General features: G+C 44.4%; 1 protein-coding gene across 1 annotated transcript in view; it reads left to right on the forward strand.

Moving 5' to 3' along the window:
- The window catches only part of LOC119396993 (aspartyl/asparaginyl beta-hydroxylase), a 36,866-nt gene that overhangs the window by 9,509 nt on the left and 4,377 nt on the right, over window positions 1-22,980 (forward strand). The window contains exons 7-11 of the mRNA XM_037664396.2: window positions 2,862-3,090; window positions 4,559-4,695; window positions 7,320-7,514; window positions 9,510-9,647; window positions 12,092-12,221. Of these exons, the coding sequence (XP_037520324.1) occupies window positions 2,862-3,090; window positions 4,559-4,695; window positions 7,320-7,514; window positions 9,510-9,647; window positions 12,092-12,221 (829 nt within the window). The remainder of the gene's footprint in view (window positions 1-2,861; window positions 3,091-4,558; window positions 4,696-7,319; window positions 7,515-9,509; window positions 9,648-12,091; window positions 12,222-22,980) is intronic.

Consider the following 22,980-nt stretch of genomic DNA (forward strand, 5'->3'; position numbering starts at 1 on the left):
TATGAGCATGAATTAGAGGTTAAGAAGGGCTTTTATGGTGTTTTCATAGTGCCTATAAATGCCTATTTTTGGCGTTTTTGCCTAAATGCTTACAAATTCCTATAAATGCCTATTTTCAAAATTGGCACTTATATGAATACTATTTAGCCTCAAGTTTTGCTCCCGGGTACAGTTTGAGACCATTATTCATGCTAGCGCACGACATTGACTGTTCAGAACTATGGGGTTGACTGGAATTTGCCGCCGCTTTAACATGGCACAAGTGGTTGGCGAATGCAAAACCACGGAGAGCCGTGAGCGGAAAGGAGAGTGAAGAGCAAAAAAAAAAGAAGAAAAAAGTGTGATGTGCACACAGCTTTTGTTTTGTTTGTAATTTACTTTTAAGGTGTTCATTGCAGTAGCGTCGCCAGAAAGTTTTCTCGCCGGGGGGGGTGGGGCTTAACCATCTATTCGTGTGTGCGTTTGTATGTGTGCATGTAGATATACACATGCAAAACTGAAGTAGTTTGGGGGGGGGGGGGGGTGAACAACCCGCCTAGCTACACCAATGCCAGAGGAGAAATTGACTCTACGCGATTCGACCTGGCCAGTAGACCTTTTCACAGATGGCTCCCTGGGCTGTGCTAAATAGGTGTGACCCCCCAAAAATGCACTGCCAAGGCTGTGATGTCAGCCTCTGTACTCCCGCGCGCAGCCCAGCATGGCGGCGTTTTTTCTCTTCTGTGAAAAGGTCTATAGGAGGAATCCTTCCCTTCTAGTCTTTTAGCGATCTGGCTATCCACTCTTGCCCTTCTCAGTCATGCCGAAAAGAAAGACACAGGAGTGTGTTGATTCGACAGTGGACGCTTGACTCACCGTGCAGAACGTGGGCGAGACCGTGTTCCGCGAACCGTGCAGGACAAAGCACAATTGCACGGCTACATTCAACTGTTGCTGCCCTTGTGCCATCTTAAGCAATAACATTTTTGTTTTCCTGTCACAGGTAGAGGTCGTGCACGTCTTCGTTCGAAATTATTTGTACTTATGTGAAAATTCGTTGTGCCTATATTTACAATATAGGAGGCCTAAAATGTTGTTTTGCCTGCCTATTTTTGGTGCCTAAAACGAGCTTTTTTTAATGACTAAAAATCCAGCCTCTGCTTTTAACAATAATCCTCATGATGGGAAAAGTGCAACTAGAATGGAGACTAGGTGAAAACACCGGACAAAGCTCTTTTTAACACACTGAAAAGAGCCCTTTGTACTTGAAAGGACATTGAGAATAACCGCCATTTGGGCGTGTTGGTATAAGTTCATGATGGGTAAAGGGCAGCTAGAATAGAGATTCCGTTCTCTGTTCTGGTCTCCGTTCTAGTTGTGCATTTTCCATCGTAAGCCAACACGCTCAAATGGCAGTTATTCTAAATCTTAATTTCGTCAAGTCTGAGATTACAAGTGCATGACAGTGCCCTGCTAATTAGGCTTTTCCTTCTTCTTTATATCCTGCAGATTCACCTTTCCTCTGTCATTTATGTAGTGTCCGCTTTGGCCTATGTAAGCCTTTCCGCAGCTGTGTGGTATCTACTACATCAAGCCGACAGCACATTTCATGAAGGGCGAGACGTGCTTATTGTCGCAAAGAGCTCTTTTTTTTCCCGGTAACACTAGGGCAGAATAGGGGCAGCTTCCTTGCGTCCTTAAGCACAAGAGGTTCCCCCTCACGTCTGTTGGCAATCTTCTTCAGCGAGTGTGATGTTCGGTGAGCACAGAAGTAAAACAGAATATATGGAGGGGCTAGTTGGCGCATTCTTGTAAACAATTGTTTACTCCGTAAAATTGGCAAATAGGACATCACAAAAGAAGATACACAAACCAGATAGAGCGCATCTCTCCTTTTTCCTAATTTTGCACATTGAACTATCGTTTGCGAGGTAAAACCTATGCCGCATCACATGGTGTGCACTGTTGATATTTCCTGCTTTCTTTCTTCTGAGCCCTTAGATTTTCGTGAAAAGTGCAAAAGCTGATGGTGCACACTGTGTGATGTGTGACCTTCTGTTTACTAAATGTCGCACTCACTGAAAAAGGTCGCCAGCAACTGTAGTTGGTTCATGTAGAACTCATTCATGGCCTGGTGTGCTCGACACACTTTGAACTATAGGTAGTGCAACAAATTTCAACCTGCACAAACTCACACTCACTGAAAAAGGCCTCTAAATAAATAGGAAACATGGCACAAAGGGCACATGCACAATACTGTTTATAAGGGCTGTTAGATGGAACACTTGCCTTTTTTGATAGTATTAGAAAAGCTTCTGGTACTAGACATGTGTTTGTACTGAGACTTCTACCAATGATATCAGTTTCGTCAATCTTAATCTGTCGGAAAGATTTATTGCCATAAAAAGCCTGAATGCAGTTATTTTTTATATTCCTGTAAAACAACTTGAACTGATGCCAGTTCACAGGAACCAGTTCAAGTACGACAGAGCAGCTCGCCCAATCTTCAACACTTGTCTTGTAAAACAACACGATTGAGAAACGCTGCCACATTCGTCTCTTTCCTGTCTGAAAGATTGTGCTAGCTCACATGATGATGGATTGCATGTTCAGCTTTTTGTGTGGACTGCTACTTCAGAGAATTGTGTGATGGATATACTTACAAGTCTGTGTGGTACGACAGCAGTGCAGTGAAATAACTTTTATTTTTGTTTATTTTCACCTAACTGTGTTTCTGACTTGACTGATCGCATAGAGATGTGTGTTTGCAAGGAATGTTCAATGCCTGATCCATAACCACACTTAGTAGTTTTTCCTTATAATGGCAGGTGCGCAGGGGACAGTAGATGTGTAATAGTCTCTAAGTCAGTCGCACCTTTCAGTCCCCTGAAAAGGCCCTTGAGAAGTTTAAGCAGCTCCTCCAAACTGACCCACAAAGTCCCATAGCCAGCTATGGCAAAGCACTGGCTTTGGAGAAGATTGCTGAGCGGAGGAAGAGCAATTCAATCCTGGAGCAGAGCATTCAGGCATATTTGGATGTGATGAAGTTGCCAAGCAGAGAACTGTACCTCAGAGCAGGAAACAAGGCTGTGGATCGCATGCGCTTCCGAGGTAAGTGCACTTGCAGCTGCATTAAATGAGCACAGGTTGTGTACATTAGATAGTACTCCACTTATTTCACCACTTAAATTGACTAAGAAATGAAGAAAACACAATGAATCATCTAAAGTTGGCACATACAGCGACACCCATATACGTGTGTGCAAAGTGGGGGGGCAGGGCAGGGGTGGTGGCTGCCCCCGTAATCATCTGGTGGGGGTGCCAGGCCTGCACCATACCCTTGCTCAGTTGTAGCTGTCCCATCATTCTTTGATGTGCAGGGTTTTTGACAACATTTGCGGTCAGAGACCTTGATGTTGCATTCCGAGACCTGTTTACTTTGTGCTGTTACTCCTGAAAGCCAGGGACCGAAGGTTGGCTGTTGTGAGCAGCACTTCGCTGCAGCTTAATTTGCATTTTCGCATCCATTGCAAAGCTTGTTTTCTTTTGGGCTTGACCAATTGGGGGGGAGCTGTGTTGAAAACTGGCTTCCCCTGATCCCACTCTTCCTCTGTTCACAACTATGATGGCAGGAGGCACGTTACTGCAACTAGACACAAGAAACAAATAAGAGGGCTGCAGAGAAGGACAAGGCTAAAATTTACCATTCTCAACGGCAGTCTGCATTCTTCCTTTCCTTTTTTTTAATTAGCGGTGTTTTGGCATACTCATATAACTCAGTGCTACTGTATTAAGTATGTGAATACATTTTCCGACTTGGCTCTGAAATCGCAAGTCTTGTTTTCAGTGATTTCTTTTTGTTTAATTAAAGAAGTATTATGACACGAGATGTTAAGTTTAACAATTTCAAATTTTTAGACAGCTTCTCGTTGTTGGCACAAAGGCACATTTAATTTCTGGTCGTGAATTTCTGGTAGCTATTGCACGTCTTTGCACGTCCCTAATGCATTGCCCCCAATGCATTAGGGTTGACGAGATTCGCAAGCAAGAACGCAGTGACGCTCGCAGTGGAGTTAGCTATTTTTGAGGCTGCAAGGCCCGCTGGTAGAGAGCATGCATGCAACAAGCTCACTGTAATGCAAGTCTCATATGTAGGCTCTCTACCCACTGCTGTTACACACTCACAGTTGCCATTTTTGAGTTTCTCGTGCATGCATTTCAAAGGGAGCAGTGGGCACTTAACCAGAGCGATGGGCGGTGAAGTGGAGCAGTGAGCGGCATTTCCACCACCGCCCGCCATGGGGAGAACCTTGCCATGTGACCATTACCTGCAGTATGTATGAATTGTGGAGAAGATCTTGTGAACAAACCCCATGGCGAGAAACCCAGCAGGTTTTGGTCTGACCACATGGAAAAACGTTGTGTTTGACAATTTTTTGCATGTTTGAGAAACTCTGGCATCATTTTCTACTTTTGGATCAGCAGCTGTCTTATAAAGCAAGAAGGATTTGCGTGCCAGTGCTTGTGCATTGCATGAGACCGTGTTTTTGTGCAAGCAAGCTCTCTGCACACATTCCAGGATTTTTTACCAAAGCTATAAAACTGCAGGCGGAAATGAGCAACAAGTTCCCAGAGGATGTTGGAATCAAGAATCAAATGGCAGTGTCCTACCTCATGATTGGCCAAGGAAAAGTTGCTGCCCAGCTGCTTGAGAAGGTGTTTCCTCCTCCTTTGAACTATATGTTCCTGATCAGTATACAAGTGTAAGCTATGGTTTAGTCGTGCCACCTTACTAATAGAGCTTACTTGTTTGATCTTCAGAAGCGAGGGGCTTATCACAGATAGAATGGTATCCACTGTGGTGGCAGTTATCTGATATGGTGTTACCCACCATGGTGGTCTAGTGGTGATGGTGCTCGATGTGGGGTCGCACTGCTATGCACAAGGCGTCAATTTGATTCACAGCCATGGTGGCAGCAAATCGATCGGAGTGAAATAGAAAAGCAACCATGGAGCTAGATATATGTGCATGTTAAGGAATCCTGGGTCCCCCATTGTTATTGGCCTAAAATTCAGAATCGCGGCTTTGGAACACAAAACCCGACACTTTTATTTAATTTTAACTTAGAATAGTACATAAAAAAGGACTCCTTGTCCAAAATCATGATAAAACTTGTAATAAGTCCTTTCACTTTCCTTATTTTTAGCTCTCTGACAATGATCACCGTTAATGGAAACATTTCGGCGTGCACACAATAGACGAAAATAAAAGGCGAGAAGACACACGGGCGTGACTCACAACTCAGTTTATTGAGGGAAGTATGTGGAATATATAACCCAGGGTAGCTCAAGAGCGCATGTGCGTAAAAAGAATCAAACAAACAAGCAAATCAAAAGAAAAAACACATCATGACAGTAATTTTGCAGAAGTCATACCTGCAACGTGCAGCAGAATGTAAAAGTCAAGTACGACTCAAAAAGGTGAACTCCTTGTCTGTTAGTACAATCGATGGGTTGCTTACGCGCCCGTGTCTTCTCGCCTTTTGTTTTCATCTATTGTGTGCGCCGAAATGTTTCCAATAATGTCCTCAAACCAACTCGCCCAGCTCTCCATAATATTACATCACTGTTAAGCGTAAACACAGGTAATGTGATGGCATCTTCACGGATGATGTAATGGCCGCAAACACGCGTATCCTGGCGTTGATCAGATAGCAAGAGTCCGATGCTTGCTGTACCAGTGACTTCGCTCACCAGTCACCTTGCACGTGCGCACGATGTCGTAGCTTGGCATGTCACAATTTAGTTGATCTACATCCCACAACACAATGGGGGCAATTCATGGCGCTGTAGAAAAGAAAAATTGAGATCGACGCTGGTCACACAACTCACATCAAGACAGCATGTTGTAATACGGGCAGACGAAGCTCGCCGTCCTCTGGAAGTTGCCAAGTGTAGTAGTAAATTGTGATTATGTACTCTCTTTCTCTTAATACACCACATTATTAAGTGTTCCAATTATCATGAATAGGATTTGTTCACGGTGAATTGGAAAAATTATCCGTGACATCAGTAAGATGTCCAAACAGGCCGTTTGCCTGTGTGATGTCGCTCACCCACAGAATGTGCCTTGGGGAGGGATGGCTGAAAAGAGCTCTGCTACGACTGTAGCAATTCACAGATTTAAAGCTTTATAGTTAATTATGCACATTATGCAGAGAGCTTAAACTGGTCTGCTAATGATCCCAAGGACTCACTCTACTGGGTCAATGCATTTTTACAAAATGTTCAAAACTCTTTCAGAGTCTCTTTAATGCCTTCCTGAAAAAGCCACCTGTGTTCTTTTCCTTATGTAACACTGTAATAACGTTGCAGCCACAATGTTAATGCAACGCTTGTAGAGCACGTTTAAATAAGATGACCTTCACTTGGTTACAGCTCGCTGTGCTGCGGTAGGCTCTCTTTTCTACATTTAAAAGAAAACTGCAGGGACGAGTAAGCAGTGGGCTATGACAGATTTCTAATGATTTTGAGGGGCTTTATTTTAAGCATGGGAAAAAGGAAAAAAAGCTATGCAATTGGTAAAGCATTGCAAGAAAAGTCCTATGAGGCCGCTGCAGCAAAAATCATTGACAGAAGCTCTTTACCTGTCCTGCTTTGTCCTAAGCATGAAGTTACCATAGCAACAATGTAATCATGGTTACAGGTCATTACAAAAGTATGGCAATGGGACAACTAGCACTGTTATATAGTTACAATATAGTTGTTATAGTTACAATATAGTTTTACTGTCCCTTCGTGGTTTTGATTATTGTTTCTTCATGATTTATAAATTTGCATTTTGTTGCTGTTTAGCTTAAATATTTGCCGTAGATGTTGTGTAAGGCCATAGGCGTGCGCAGGGTTCCCCATCAGGGGGGGCAAAGGTTCATCGCAGCGCCCCCCCACCCTACTAAGTCAATGTATGGGGCAGATTGTGCACCCCCCCCCCCTCTTATGTGACTAGAAGGGTCAATGTACGGGGCAGATTTTGCGCCCCCCCCCCCTCTTAGGTGATTAGGGAGGCGGCCGCCCCCCCCTCCCTCCCTGCCCCCCCTGTGCGTACACCTATGTGTAAGGCAACTGTGAAATAATAAAGCATGAAAATGAGCAAAGTTTTCAGCCACAGTTTGCAGCTTGTAGTGTCCGTGCACTCCTGCTGTATACATGCATGTGAATCTGACTTTAGATCAAGGTTCATCTGGAAGAAACATAGAGAATATTTATAAATAACTAGCAATGATTCTTTCAGATTATATCTGACTTCAGCTTCAGCTCAGTTTGTGTCCTTGCTCATCCAGGTTCTGAAACAAGACCCAAGCAATGGGTTTGCAAAGGTCCACTATGGTTTCATATTGAAGACTGAAAGGAATGACTTGGAAAGGGGCATCAAGTATATGAGCGAAGGCATTGCAACTAGGGAGCCAGGGGTCATAGATGGCCGTTTTTTCTTGCACCTTGGTGATGCCCTCCAGAGAACTGGACAAAATGAAAAGGTAATATTCAAGCAAGATGCTCTATTAAACTAGTGTGGGTGTTTACATTATGAAAAATAGCAAAAAAAAGTTAGGCAGTAGTAACTCTGGTATCGTTCTGTTATTTTGCCCTCTTTTCCCAACTTTTCACCCTAATCACTAATTGCGGAGGCCAGGAACTGTGTGTTATCCAACTTTGCTGCGAAGGGTCCTTCAGAGCAACAAAATGGTCTTACTGGGAAGTGTACTGTACTTTTTGCACCCGCCACAGTGGTCTAGTGGTTAATGTGCTCGACTGCTGACCTGCAGGTCGCGGGATCGAATCCCGGCCGCAGCAGCCGCATTTTCGATGGAGGCGAAAATGCCAGAGGCCCGTGTACTTCGATTTAGGTGGACATTAAGGAACCCCAGGTGGTCAAAATTTCCGGAGCCCTCCACTATGGCGCCTCTCGTAATCATATTGTGGTTTTGGGACGTTAAGCGTACCCCAACAAACAACAAAAGAAGACTTTTCACCCTACTTTCCATCATATAATTTTCTGCGAGTCTTTCCTTTTCGATTTTTTTCGCTGTGCTACTGAAATTGACTGGAAATACTTTTTCATTTCCTTTATGGACATTTATTGGTATGGTGCTGCAGGTTTTATTAAATTCGTGACTTTTCTTACAAAGCGTATGGGTGAGATGCGCCTGGTGAAAATTTAAATGGCAAAAAAATAGTTTGTGTTAACGTTACGTAGGTGTTGTTGCAGTTTGTAGATGTGACAGCCTGAAAGAAAAATGTAAGAGACAGTAATACACACCTTTCTATTACACGGGACTGGAGTTTCAGAGTGTAAGAGCCAGGAAAAAGACAAACCTAGGCATTCCACAGTTCCTACATAGTGCATCTTCACTGATGAATTATGCCTTACTTGACTGGCACACATTGAGGGGATCTCGGATAACCACTCTTGCCATCAGCCACAGCGGCGGTGATATCATGCAGCTATGGGTGCCACTGCACATGTGCCAATGCTTTATAAGTCAGCACAGCGAGTGGCCCGGGGGGGAGTTGCTGGAGAACAGTCGACGAGTGGCCCATTTCTTGGAGGAGACACCGAACCCCAACAACATATAGCCCCACTTCTTTAGTTACATTTTTTGCTAGTTCATCAAACTAAATACCGTCTGGTGTGGGCTGTCGAAACATATTTTCATTGACCACAGTCTACTCCAGACTACTTTTTGCTTAACATGAAATTGTTATGGTGAACAACGTATACAAATGCAGATTACTACAATCCTGCATTAATAGAAATTGCAGACTGATTGACTGTTCAGCTTACAAATTCTCTTGCTAAAATTGTGAATGAGAGTTAACTGAGGTTTGGATTTCTCTGTGTTCCCTTGGCTTCCTGCACATTCTCATGGATTTCTTTGGCTTCTGCTGGCTTTTTTTGTAGTTTGTTTGGATTCAGTATTTCCTGTCCGAAATTTCTCACAACAAGATTTAGGCAGAAGTTATATTGAATGTGCAAGAGGCGTAAGTGACGTTCCTTCCTGTCCTCTTGTTTTCTTTGCCTTGCGCAGCATTTTTACCTTTTGCACAGTATGAACCAGCTAACCCAATATCATGTTTTATTAAGTTATATCAAATGCTGCACTGTGTGCCTGTGGGTGAAATTCGCTGACGCCTTTCTAAGGCATTCAATAGTGTAGTGCCTTACAGTGTGGGAATTCGTGCACACAACAGTTTGAAACGATCATGGGACGAGATGTGTGGGCATGTTGGTATTTCATTTCAGCTTTTTAGCGCAATATAAAACAAAGACGGCCGCTATTCTATGCCTGTCTTCGTCATATATTCCATCGTCCTTGTGTTGTATCCTGCACTAAAAGGCTGAAACGTGCAACAGCCCCTTGGCTGTAAAGCCTCTCATTTTTGGTAACATTATGTTAGTGCATTCTCTACACCTTGAAGACTGCAATAATTTATGATGAAAAGGCTATAATATAAGGCAACACTTTCCTCAGGCCCTGGAAGTCTACAAAGAAGGAGTCAAGGAGGGGCTTTTTGCATCTGTTTACCAGCGCTCTCTGTACAGTGTTGATGGCCTGAAAGCACAGCCATGGTGGGACCCAAATGAAACACCATATGCATCAGATCTTAAGGTATGCCACTTTCTGTACTCTGGTCGGTGCAAGCTTTGCTGGGATGAGAACACATGGTATGTTTGTGTCTGGCTGACTGACTAGTTTTTCGTGGCTCTTGTTTCTCCACCAAGCACATCCGGTTTTAAAAAATAGAACCAGTATGAAATCTCAAGTTAAGTTATATTTCATACATATGATATCGGAGCACAAGTTTACTTAAGAGGCAATTAACTGTTAGGATAGTTAATGAAAATTAATGGAAGTTCATTGAAAGCGCAGACACTTTTTTGTGTGTGTGAGCAGCTGGGATCGTTGCAGCACCTGGCGGAGCAGATCTCAACTTTCTATGTGGCTTCTGAGATCTGCTTTGGCAGTGGGACAGTTAAACCAAGGAATACACCACAGAACACAAACACCGACATGTGAGTGCCACTACCAGACCCCTAAGTCAACGATTAGGGTCGCGTCCAATTTTTTTCAACTGCTTTTCCTCTTTTCTGACCACATAAGCTGACACTCTTTTAGAGCAGAGCTCTTAGGTCGAGGTTGACCGTGTGTCGTAGATAGAAAATTATCATAGTCATGAGCCGCCATGCGCCCTCTTCGTCCTCTTAGTCCTCTCCAGCTTCGCTACCGGAAGATGTGCACCAGTTACTCCGGCTAATGGTGCAGTAACTTCATGGGTGAGAGAATGAGCGCAGAGAGAGAGAAAGAGGAAAAGAGAAATTCTTAGTGAAAAAAAAAATGTTTTGCCGAGGCGAGATTCGAACCCACGTACCCACGATCCGAAGGCGAGCGCCCTAACCACTCGGCTATCCAGGCACTTTGGCAGAGCAGAGCATAACCTTGTATAGTATAGTACAGCAAGGTGGTAAGAGGGGGAAGTGATGAAGAAAGATGTGACGAGGAGGGAAGGGAGGATGGGAGAACGATTACAGAGAGAGAGAGATACAGGTAAAAAGAAATAGAAGCAGAGAAACAGATAGAAAAACGATAAGAAACAGAGAAAAAGATAGAAGGCGAGAGACCGACTACACAGAGAGAGAGAGAGAGATAGACAAACAATGTAGAAAGATAAAGAGAAAAAAAGAGAAGGGAACAGGGAGAAAAAGACAAAGAAAGAAAGAGATAGAAAGCAACATACACACAAAAGATAGAAGAAAAAGAGAAAGCATAGCCAAGTATAGCACGGTATAGCAAGTATAGTTTGCTGTGTGGCATAGAAAAACAATCATCTTCATGAACTCGCACTCACTCTCTTTGTTATCTTCTTCAACTTCGTCCTCCTATTCCTCTTTGCTCCTAGAACAGGTGCGCCGATTTGTCCACCTTGATTTGTCCACCGGATGGCAGAGCGAGTGCACAGAGAGAGATAGGTAGACAGAAGTAGAAACACAGAAATAGATAGAAAGAAAGGGAAGAAAGAGATACAAGGCTAGGGAACGACTACAGAGACATTGAAAGGAAGAGAAAGATAGAAAGAAAGGGAGATAGAAAGACAGAGGAAGTAATGGACAAGAGAAAGAAAGAGACAGAAAAAGACAGATACAAAAAAAAAGATAGACAAAAAAGAGAGCAAGCATAGCCATGTATACTAGTACAGTTCAACCCCTTTATGAGAGGCCCTGATATAAGAGACATTTGGGTACAAGAGACACCTGTGTGCCTACATAGAAATAGAGCTTGGTCAGAAAATGAGAACATGGTACCCTGCTTATAAGAGACTTCTCATATAAGGAACAAGAACTGCTCCCCAGTGCATGTCTCTCATAAAGGGGTTCAACTGTGTAGTATAGCAAAGGGTGGGAAAGAGAAATGCGAGAGGGTAGAAGCCCATAGCCTAGCCAAGCCAGGACCAGCTAGGTGCCCACCAGCTCTGCTGTGACCCAGCCTTGCACAACTTTGCACAAGCTTCACTAATTTTTTTGCTTAGATTAACTTTGCTAACTTCTGGTGTGCATGTTTGAGCCTTTGTTTCTTAAAATATGGAAAGTGAAGGGCTGAGGTGTGTCATTTTTGTGAGACCATGTGGATACCTTTCCTTTTTTTTTTTCTTTTTGTAAAGTGTCAGCGCCTTATTTCGTTAGCATGCACTTTTGCAGGACAATCTAGTAATGTAAACAACCAAACACAATATTACGTAGAAGTTGTGCATCCATGAACTGCCATCAGCTATTCAGTCTGTGCGTCGTAGAATAACACCATCTATTTAATGCTGCACTTGAAAGCACTTAATGTCTGATTTGCATTAGTAGCTATTGCACACACTATAGACTGCAGAATACCATCTCTTTACAGCATCTCAATATGGGGCCCAAATTGTGCTTACTGATTTTAGCATATCTTTGCAAGCTTTGCGAAAAATGTAACATTCCTTTGGTGGCCTGAATAAAATGGGTGCAGAGGGAGCAAACACATGCAGGCTGTGAATTTTGTCTCTCGCGTTCTCACTCTTGCTGCAGGAGCTTGAAAAGCACTGGGTTGACATAAAGAATGAGGCACTCTCTCTAATGACTGACAGAGGTTTTAAACCTGAAGCTGAGAACCTGAAGGACACTGGGGATTGGAAGCAATTTGAAATGTTTGTGAGAGGCAAGTACAATTACATGTTTGTTACAGTGAGTGTTTTCTACCAGATGGCCGCATTACATTCGCCTCTTTTTTTGCTTTTTACTGACCCTATTCATGTGAAGCTGTTTAAAATGTATACAGCGGCAAAATCAAATCTTTTTGTTATCATTCCATTTCATTTTGGTGCTTCACTGCATTTTTTTAATTCACAATACACTTGGTATTGAAACGCATTCACAGTAAAATGCCACCTTTGTGTTAAATATCTGAGTGCTAATGAGCCGACAATGTAGCTGGAGGAGTCGTGTGTGCCAGATGCTCCTACGGTCAAATCCCACTGCAATGAAATTGAAGGGATCTGCAAGGAAGTTCATCGTTGCTGAATTTCGTTGTCAGAAAACTTCGTATATAGGCCACACAAATTAGTACAGTAAAACCTCATTGATTCAACCCTCGTTCGTTCACAGAAATCTAAGAACTTGCACTCATCTCCTGGTCCAGCTGCACACATGCTTTAATAAATAGTGTAGAAATCTCATTATTTCGGAGGTATATGTATTTGGCCACACCCAGTTATTGTGGACTACCCTTAGAGCAAGCCTAGTGTGGAGTAACACAAAAGTAGCACTAGATGCAAATAAAAATGAAACAACGGAGTGTGCACTGCCACAGTCATCAGCAGGAACCGCATGGCAGTGATAAGAATGTTGGAATGCTTCATGTCTGTTTAACTCTTTCAGGCACGGTGGTCAACGTTGCTGACGACCTACTCAAAATTTTTTTTGCAATGCCACCTAACTGTTTATCGAGCAGACATTTATTTACTTTTCCCTTGTTAATAACAGAAAACATAGCGCGCTATAGGAAGAGAGAGACAAGAAACGGCGGGTGGCACGAGAATCTTGGTTCTTTCGCTGGAATAAATGGCAGCGTTGGGGCGCGCTGCTCTATCTCTTCAGGCGTATTGTCCTTAAAACCCGGTTCATATTAGAACGAAGTCCTTGGATTTTACATTCCCTTTAGTCTTCTCTGAAAGTGTGCCAGTTGGTGCTGGTTCTCTAGGGGAACTTTCTTGTTGCTAAGCGACAGCCTTAGAGCCAGCATGCCTCTTCCCGCGCTGGACTCTGAAAGCTCCCATGTGCGCAAAGTTATGTGAACTTATAGGGAACTTTTCTTAAATGTAACACGCAACACGAGAGTGTATTGTACTGGCTATATTGGTAAAAATACGCATTGGTCCAGGTTGATAATATGCGATGACATTTTTTTACGGTGGTCAGCTACATTAACCACCGTGCATGAAAGGGGTTAGAAGTGGGGTCCTAGACTGCACGGGCAAAATTCGCCATGAAGTGAAGTTCTATGCCAAAAATGCCTTTTTTTTTAGAGCTGTGCGAATAGCAAAATTTTGGGTGCGAAGATAATTCGAATATTGAAGTGTGAGTGCGAATCAAATCGAATATTTTTCGAACATTTCTCGTATATTTCTAGGATATTTTTTGAATACTTCGAAGTGAAATTGCATTAAAAAAAAGTTAGAGAGGAGTCCTACGCATATTCTTATGAGATAGCAACATAAAAGTGTTTCTTTTTGCTAGGTTGATGAAGCAGTGACGGGGTGGTGTTTCATAGTTGTCTTATCAAGAATGAGGCAATGTAGAGGCCGAATTCTATTTATGTACATGATTTGGTGCAACCAGTGTTGCCGACAACACGTGATAGGCAAAGATGCCATTTCCTCAGCTTCTCCTCCTTTCTCAAAGTCCGGAGTTCCAAATCTGCCTTTCAGGTCCAAAACAGCATTAATTGAGCCCCCACCTGTGCCACATCTTTCATCTCCATGTTAGAACCAGCGTTTTCTTGCGTTAGTACATTTGCGACCGTAGCAAAGCTTGAAAGGCAACTTTGCCGCAATACTAGGGTGTGATGAGGTGAAGCTTATTGAAAAATCTAGGGACCACTTTCAATCGGACGTTGACTGTGTCTTAGCAAAGTGCGACCGTAACGGAGCTTGAAAGGCAGCTTTGCCGCAATGCCGGGGTGTGATGAGGTGAAGCATATTGAAAATCTAGGGACCACTTTCAATCAGACGTTGACTGTCTTTTGGCAAAGTGCGACCGTAACGGTGTTTAAAAGGCAGCTTTGCCGCAATACCGGGGTGTGATGAGGTGAAGCATATTAAAAATCTAGAGACCACTTTCAATCGGACGTCGACTGTGTCTTGGCAAAGTGCGACCGTAACGCAGCTTGAAAGGCAGCTTTGCCGCAATACGAGAATGTAATGAGGTGAAGCATATTGAAAATCTGAAGGGGTCACTTTCAATTGGATGTTGACTGTATTTGTTTTTGGGAAGTTCGAATAGTGAAATTCCGGTGCGAATCGAATCGAATAGCAAACACTATTCGAAAAATATTCGAAATTTCGAATATTCGCACATTCCTACTTTTTTTGTTTCATATGAAGATATTCCAACTGCCAGTAACAGCTCCGCTGGAGGCGACAGTTCAAGCGATAACCAATATGGCCAGGAAGAGGATATCCGCGATCTCATGTCCGATGACAAATCTGCGATTCTACATGTTACTGAAAATGTTAGGGACACATGTAGCACCGAAACAGATGCAGATTCTACCGTCACAGTCCAAATGGTTCCCATCTGGAGTACAAAGCATCGGATGTCTCTGCTGCTAATACAGTAGACTCACGATAATTCAAACTCTGATAATTCAAACTTTCAGTTAATTCAAACAAATCTTAAATTTTTGGTTGGCCCACTAGGTTTTCAATGTATTTTAAAGCTGCTTAATTCAAACTGCCTCACTGCACAAATTTGGTTAATTCAAACTTTTTGCTTGTCCAGGTCTGGAAATATCTGCTGCCTTTGTTGCTTCTAGCTGAACATTCATGTTTTTCTGTTACTAACAGGCGCAAACAAAGCTGATTGCCTGCCTACAAAACGGCCAAACTAGCCGAACCTTGCGCACCAATCATCTCGTGCTGACCGAGGGAAAAAAAAAACTGTACGGTCTGGCCTTGATCTATGGCATGCCAAACATTTCTTAAGGGCAGATGCTACTCGAAAAATAGCGATTTTTTTCGAAAAAGTTGAATTTGTGTTTTGTTGTGTTTTGTATTCCCCCAAGCCTCCTCTTTAATATATTAAAGAATCAAAGCTAAGAATCAACTAGAAGTTGAGAAAAAGTGCAATAAAAGCCCTCATGGTGGCTTGTGAAAGCGTGAATTTACCCAAATTTTATGCACGCAGCATATCAATCCGCGGCGTTGCCGGCTCTTGAATTTTCGCGAGCATGTAGACCTAACCCTCTTCTCCCAGAGCCCACTTCGACAACGCGGCTTTCTTGCTGAAAGTACAGAAAAAAAAATCTCTTCCCCACCGCAGTCTAGCGTAGCGTCCACCGTAGTCTAGCTTTCAAACATGTTTTTCTCAGTTCTTCGTTTTACTGCATTTTTAGAGTCTGTGCACTAGCATTTGTGCCCTTTACGTAGTCGGATCGTAATGAAATTTGGCATGTTTATAGTTTAACATGTCCTCAATCCAAAGAAACAACTTTCACGGTTTTCCACAAGCATATTCAGCAAGATGATTTGATAAGTTTCTTCCATGAGAATGGTAAAACTGAAACTCAGCATTGGAATTTTTTTCTAGGCTAACGCACATATGTTACCCTATGTTTTCTTGCTTTATTGAATTCCTCAATTCATTAGGAGCAATATGAGCTATTTTTTTAGTGTTTTTGGTGCTCACTATTGTTGCCTAAGCTTGCACAAAAATGCACTGTTTTCACAAATGCATTGTCTGCAAAAAATTAACCAAATGAGCTATAAAAAAAATAAAAGCAGATTTGAAAAGCGGAGCTCAAACTCTATAAATGGTGAAAGTTTCATTGAGCTGTGACAAATACTTGAAGAAAAGATTTTCCGAGGAGCATCTCCCCTTAAAGTGACTTTCTCTGCGGTATACTATGCGAGAAAGCGTCCTAAGAATTAGAAGGGGCTAGCAACTGTTGTGGGACGCAACACATTTCGTCCCTTAATTACACACCCGTGCATGCCTTGTATAATAACAAGACCAGTATTATCGCTGATGTCTAAAAATTTTACTGGTAATCATGCAGAGCAGTCTCTGATGTTGCTGCGGCACTGAGAAACAATAAACATCGCAGTGTTAGTTGGTGTGTTGCCCTGAGTCATATTTATGAGAACTTCTGATAATTCAAATAAAAACCTGAGGTCCCCTCAAGTTTGAATTATTGAGAGTCTACTGTATTTTCTTGACTGCGCACTGCCACCTGACATTCTTGAAATGAAAAGTACTACCCCATTTGGTGTTATTAGCCTTTTTATGAATGCTTGGGTGGATTTGGAGGATTGTGTTTGATACTAATCTGTACGCACAGAAAAAAAAAAAAGTACTATATTCCATTGGCCAACAAGGTGCTCACAGCGAAGCGAGGATGCGGGAAATGCAGCACCAAAGGCACAGCCATCGAGAATAGTTTGGCTGTGCTAAACGCCAATGTGCCACTGTGCATTTGGAAGAGAAAAAAAAACTTTTTTCTGAATAGCAAAAACATAGTTTTGAAAGGGGAAAGTGCAAAATATGCCGCTACATTGCAAAGGGCCACGTGTGAAACATCCACTATGTACCTTCCGGCATGATGGTCAGCAGCACTGACCACCTCGTGAAAACTTTATTACAAGCAGCAATTTCTTTTTCATGTGTGCAATATGTTTTCTGTAACCTATTCTCACAATTCTAGCATTAACATTTAAAACAAAGGCCATTTGTGTGCTTCAAAGAGTCAAGCCTTTGTAGCCTTTATTCTTGTGCTTTCTGCTGCCTATGACATTGTGTTGCCTGCATGCCTTCAGAATCGCATGGTCAGCATAATCGCATCCATAGCGATGGCAGCATCATCTGCAGAGGCTGCAGCAAACGGTGTAGCTTCTGTCCACATGTGTGCCTCCTAAACTGCACGATCACTATCCATACTCATGCTGATTACAAGCGTGGTTTTGTCTAAAGGTGCGATGTGTACACAAACGCAATGGAAAATGTCAGGAATAAATGGCAATCCTCTCATGGCCATCTGCATTGTGGTGGATGGACATTTGTTGCTCTTGTGTGCCACTAATTGAGATCTGCTCTTGGTAGTGAAAAGCACTTCTTAGATGAAGACACAGGTCTTATGCTACGGCCACATTACAAAGGAAGTTGTGAGCCCTCACGAGATGGCCGAGATGCCATCAACAATTTTAGGGCAACCCTGAGCAAGCTTTTCTTTCCTATATACATACGTGTTGAGTTCACCAAAACTTGACTTCAGTGGAAATACATACCTCCAGGAAAGGCACTCATTGTGAAAGGACTTTTAAGTTTTATGGGCAGCTGATGGAGATTCAAGAGTTCATTGTGCCGGAAACTTAGTTGTAGGGCTGTTTGTTGCAGCAGCATTTGTTATAGCATGGTTCTACTCTATTTCCATCACTACGTCCTTGTCTTGAACAGAACTTGCACGGCATTTGTGATTGTTAAATGCAATTTAAGACATGGGACTTTCTGAGTATTAGTTTACAATCTGAATTACAGGCTATATTGAGCACACCATAGTGGCGGCTGATCGCGAAAACAAGTATGGTCAGGTGTAGGCGCTAAGTATTGTCTCAACAGGTGTACGAATATTCGAAAGTTTCGAATATCAGTCGAATATTACATTTGCAATATTCATATTCGATTTGAAAACCGAGTATTCAAGAAGTTTCAAATGTTCGATGTGACTCGAATATTCTATGTTTTCGAATATTCGGTCGTACATATTACTGAAAAGAACCTCCAATTTTGCGCCTTTACGGTAAGCGCATGAGCGGTCGACCAGTGATTAGTACTACGACTTCGGCGCGAGTATGGTGATGCTTACACAGATAAGCATCGGAAATACACTGGGCGTGATGACGGCGACCGACAAACACGCCGCGGCACTTCTCCGCCACAAACCTATCAACGATAAGCATCTTAAGGAAACTAAATCATGAACTGCCTGCTTGGAAGTGCGTGTAGCGCCATTGCTGGTGTAAGCACACCGCACGCTTTTAAGACCAGGTGACAATCCAAACACGCCGTTCGCTGCCACACCCTTGTGCGGGACCGCTTCAATTAAGTGCGTGTCGCTTGCAGATATGAAAGCAACTCGCCGTCGCCGCGTTGGCCTGACAGCGCACTCGCCGCACTTTTGCTCAGTCCGGTGCTTTCCAAGCACAGAGAAATCTCACTGCGCACGGGCAAATGCACGCGTACGTTACAGCGAACGTCCCGGCACTTAAATAGGTGAGCTTAGCAGGCGACGCGCTACGCACAACTAACTACGGACGTTCGGCCCTATGCTGCACAGGTACCGCGTCCCATATGTAGCTGCGACGGTTTTCGTTAACGGGTCGCCATACTAATGTACTCGCAAGCATTGACGAAAGCCGCACGAGACGACCGTCCGCTGTGCCGCGATGTCAGCCGTTATACGACTATACCGACTATACTTGGCATAGTTCCGAAATGATTGATGGTAGCGCCAGTTTTGGGCACTTTCGGTAACCTTTACTGTGGCGACATAACGTATATTTCTTTCTAGATAGCTGCGGCGCACGTCAGGTGAAGAATATACCGCGTAGTTACACACAGTTCCCGACAGCACGCCTAGATAATCCTTCAAACGCGCATCACATTCGGCCGTATCGTTCGAGCAATTTCGCAATTTCGCTGTATCGCCATGCTGCCGGCAGCAACGAGTGCACGAAGGCGGTCCTCGAAGTGGTGAAACAACGCGCTCGCCGCCGACACCGCATTTTGAGCAGGAGTTGTGGCTCCGTAAACTCCGACAAAAAAAGGAGTACTTGGGGCGTCTTTTTGCCACCCAACAATAATGTCAACTATCTCGTGGGCTTTCCTTGCGTTATCGCCGCGTGCCCGGTACTTCACGGTCACGAACGATGTGCAGCTATTAGTATAACATAGCGTTCGTGATAGGAAAATAGCCAGCGTACAGTTTTCGAGAAAGGAGAGACAAGTAACCCAGATGATGATCGCTGTGTGGCAGAAAGACGCCGCAGATACTCCCGTTTGCCTTAGAATGTCGACCGGTGATAACAGGGGCGAAAACTATATAAAAATAACAAAAACATAAATGTTCGGGGGGTTGTAGTGCCAAACATGGGCGTGTGCATGGCGGGAGGGGGCTGGGTGCAAAGTCTGCCCCATACATTGACTTATTAGGGAGGGGGCGGGGCGCTGGGATGAACTTTCAACACCCCCCGCCCCCTTCCCGATAAGGAACCCTGCGCACGCATATGGTGCAAAAACTCCCAAAACCCTGATATGATGATGGTAGTGGGGGAATCCTGATCAGTTGTGACCACATGGGATTCTTCAATGGGCGTTGTTACATTTCACCCCTTCATAATGCAGCCGGGCAGGAATCAAATCAGCGCCCTCGTACTCACAAGTATGACGCTACAGCTGCTAAGCCACCAAGGCGGGTGCAAAAGGTTTTTTTTTTTTTTCCTAATAGTGCTAATGCATAAAAAAAAGGAAAGGAAAAGTTTGTTCAACATGCGAATTGAACCTAAGCCATTAACAGGGTGCGCACAGGTCCTTGAATACCCTTGAAAATCGAAAATCTGTTTTCAAGGCCCTTGAAAACCTTGAATTTCAGGCTAGTCCTTGAAAAACCTTGAATTTGTTGAATGCTAAATTTGAATTGGTACTTGTCATCATGGAAACGATTTTCGTTGCTGAACTTTTGTCTTTTGTTTGAAGTTGTGAAATGCGGCCAAGAAACCGTACCACTTTTTATACCTATTCAGCCGACTCTCGTTAGACAGCTGGCAACATTAGACTTGGTGCGAGTCTCGGAGGCAGCGTTCACCGTAGACGTCGTGTCAGTGACTTAAAACGTCACCACCGGTACTAGCGGAAGTAGTGTCGGCTGCGAGCGCAGTCGCCCCATCGCTATCGCATGTCCATTGTCTCTGTCCAACTAGTCCAACGCGGCGTCCGCATTTGTGCGCGGGCTTTAACCTAGTCGTGTCCTTGTGCTACCAGCGCTTTTTGGAATGAGCGTGCCTTCTACGTGTTAGTGCAGGAGGTGCAAGTGATGTGTTGATAAGTGAAATAATGCCCAGAAAAAGGAAATTTCAGACTACCGTAAAAACCCGCGTATAGCCCGGGGTTTTTTTCTAGATTTTAGGGTGCGAAATTTCGGCCCCGTACTATATGCGGGTCCCAAGAATTTTCGGCCCAAATTCAGTTTCGGTTTCGGCATAGCGCGGTGCTATCATCATCATCAGCTGTCTGCGCGCTTCTGCGCTAGGTAGTGTTAGCGGCGTTAGTCTTAACTGGTCAGTTGGTCAGTGGCCTTTGCTTCAACTTGGTGCCCATAACGACGGCCTCGATTTTGCTCCTGTGATTTTACGCCATGTCAGGACCGCGCAGGCAGTACTCTGCTGCTTTTAAAAGAAAAGTTATCGCTGCTGCCGAAACCATCGGCAACTGTGCCGCGGAGCGGCAGTTCGGAGTCAACGAGCGGAGCATTCGCGGTTGGCGGAAGCAGAAGGAAGCCCTCTTTGCATGCAGCGGCCAGCGAAAAAGTTTCCGCGGACCAAAAAATGGAGCATTTCCTGACGTGGAACGAGAACTCACAGACTTTGTGCGGGAGCAGCGAGCTGCACATCTCGCTGTCAACATCGAGCTGCTACAAGCGAAGGCAAGGGAGATCGCTCGAGACAAAGGCATTCAGCCGGAGGATTTCAAAGCGAGCAAGCATTGGGTGTCTCGCTTCATGCGCCGCGCTGGGTTCTCCCTACGTCGGCGTACGTCGATCTCCCAGAAGCTACCAGAGAGCTACGAAGAGCACCTCGTGGCTTTTCAAAGGTACATAATTGCGTTGCGAAAGGCAGTCCCCTTTCAGCTGGGCCAGATCGGCAACGCGGATCAGACGCCGGTCTACCTGGATATGCCCTCGGCGCTGACGGTGCATCAAAAAGGCTCCAGGCAAGTTATCGTGCGGTCGACTGGAAACGAAAAAACGCGGGTGACTGTAATGTTATCCTGCACGGCTGACGGTCGCAAGCTGCCACCCTACGTGGTGTTCAAACGAAAGACGCTGCCGAAGGGGGAGAAGTTCCCGAAAAATGTCGTCGTCCGCTGCCAGGACAAGGGGTGGATGGACGAATCGTTAGTCCTTGACTGGATAAAGTCCGTGTGGTGTCGACGGCCCGGAGCACTGCTGGGGCTCCCTTCGATGCTTGTGCTCGACGCGTTTCGGTGTCACCTGGCCGACTCCGTAAAGCGACTGCTGCGCGACTCCCGCACCGAGCTCGTCGTCATCCCGGGAGGGATGACATCACAGCTGCAGCCGCTTGATGTGTGCCTTAATAAGCCATTTAAGGACCATGTCAAGCGCCTGTACGTGGAGTGGATGAGGTCCGGAGAACCAGAAGTGACCCCTGCCGGACGGCTGAAACGGGCCTCGCCAGCGATGCTCTGCTCGTGGATAGTCGAGGCTTGGGCCTGCATTCCAGAGGCGCTCGTTTGCCGCGCCTTCAAAAAGTGCTCCATCTCCAACGCGCTTGATGGCACTGAGGATGATGTGCTGTGGGAGAACATTTCCGACAAGGGAGCTTCGGAAGAGAGTGCGTCCGACGACGACGATGAATGAAATGTCAATAAATGCATTTTTTCCATTTTCCTCGGACTATATTCGGGTGAAAACTTTTTTTCTCACGTTTGCTATCCCCGAATTACACCCCGGACTATATGCGGGTCCGAGCTATATGCGGGTTTTTACGGTATGTGGCTCCACCATGACGACTACAAGCATTGGATTGGGCAGGGTTCTGTTTGGTGTCGCAGAAGTTTGTTGCCAGACTGAGAAGCGCGAAGCGGCTCGTGGGTTGCGCCCCAGTGACACGGGCACACCACGGACGCTGGCAAAATACTGAGAAGGGCGAAGCGGCTCGTGGGTTACGTGCGCCCCAGTGACACGGGCATACCACGGACTTCTGCGACACCAAACAGAACCCTGCCCTGGATTGCACCTGACACGACGAATGCGCACCGGGCTAAGTGCAAGCTTTGCGGCAAAACTTTTGATGTGACTGCCATGGGTGAATCCGCTTTAAAAAGACGCATGAAACGTGCCAAGCATATTGACACAATCAAGATGGGGCCAGGGAGTGCGTTGAAAAGCTACCTGACGCCTGTTGCAACAGAGCAGTCCACTACAGGGTCTCCGTTGCAGTTGCCAAGCTTAAATGATGCTTCTAAAACGCACGAGCTTGTCACTGACGAATTTACATTGTGATATTTGGTAAACATATCTTTATTTATTTTTTATTGCGTGCAATACAAACAGATTTGTATTGTGACATGTATTTTTCTTTGTGCAATAAATGTCAGACCTTTTGAGAGCACTGTTTCAAGATCTTCGACATGGGAAAAGAAAATTACCTCTCGAAGAGGGCCTTGAAAATCTTCCTATAGGGCCTTGAAAGTTCTTGAATATCCTTGAATTTTCTACTTTGAAACCTGTACGAACCCTGCATTAAGTCACAAGCTCAACTAAATACAGCACAGTCATGCACTTCCTGGCAAGTACGGATATTCCTTTGTGCAATAACAAATTTTGTGCTGATAGCATACAAGTGTACTGTTTTGAGCATAAGTATGTAGTAAAATATAAGATTACTGGTGGAGAAAAAGTTACCTCT

Source organism: Rhipicephalus sanguineus, chromosome 6 (genome assembly GCF_013339695.2).
Source record: "Rhipicephalus sanguineus isolate Rsan-2018 chromosome 6, BIME_Rsan_1.4, whole genome shotgun sequence".
NCBI lineage: Eukaryota > Metazoa > Arthropoda > Arachnida > Ixodida > Ixodidae > Rhipicephalus > Rhipicephalus sanguineus.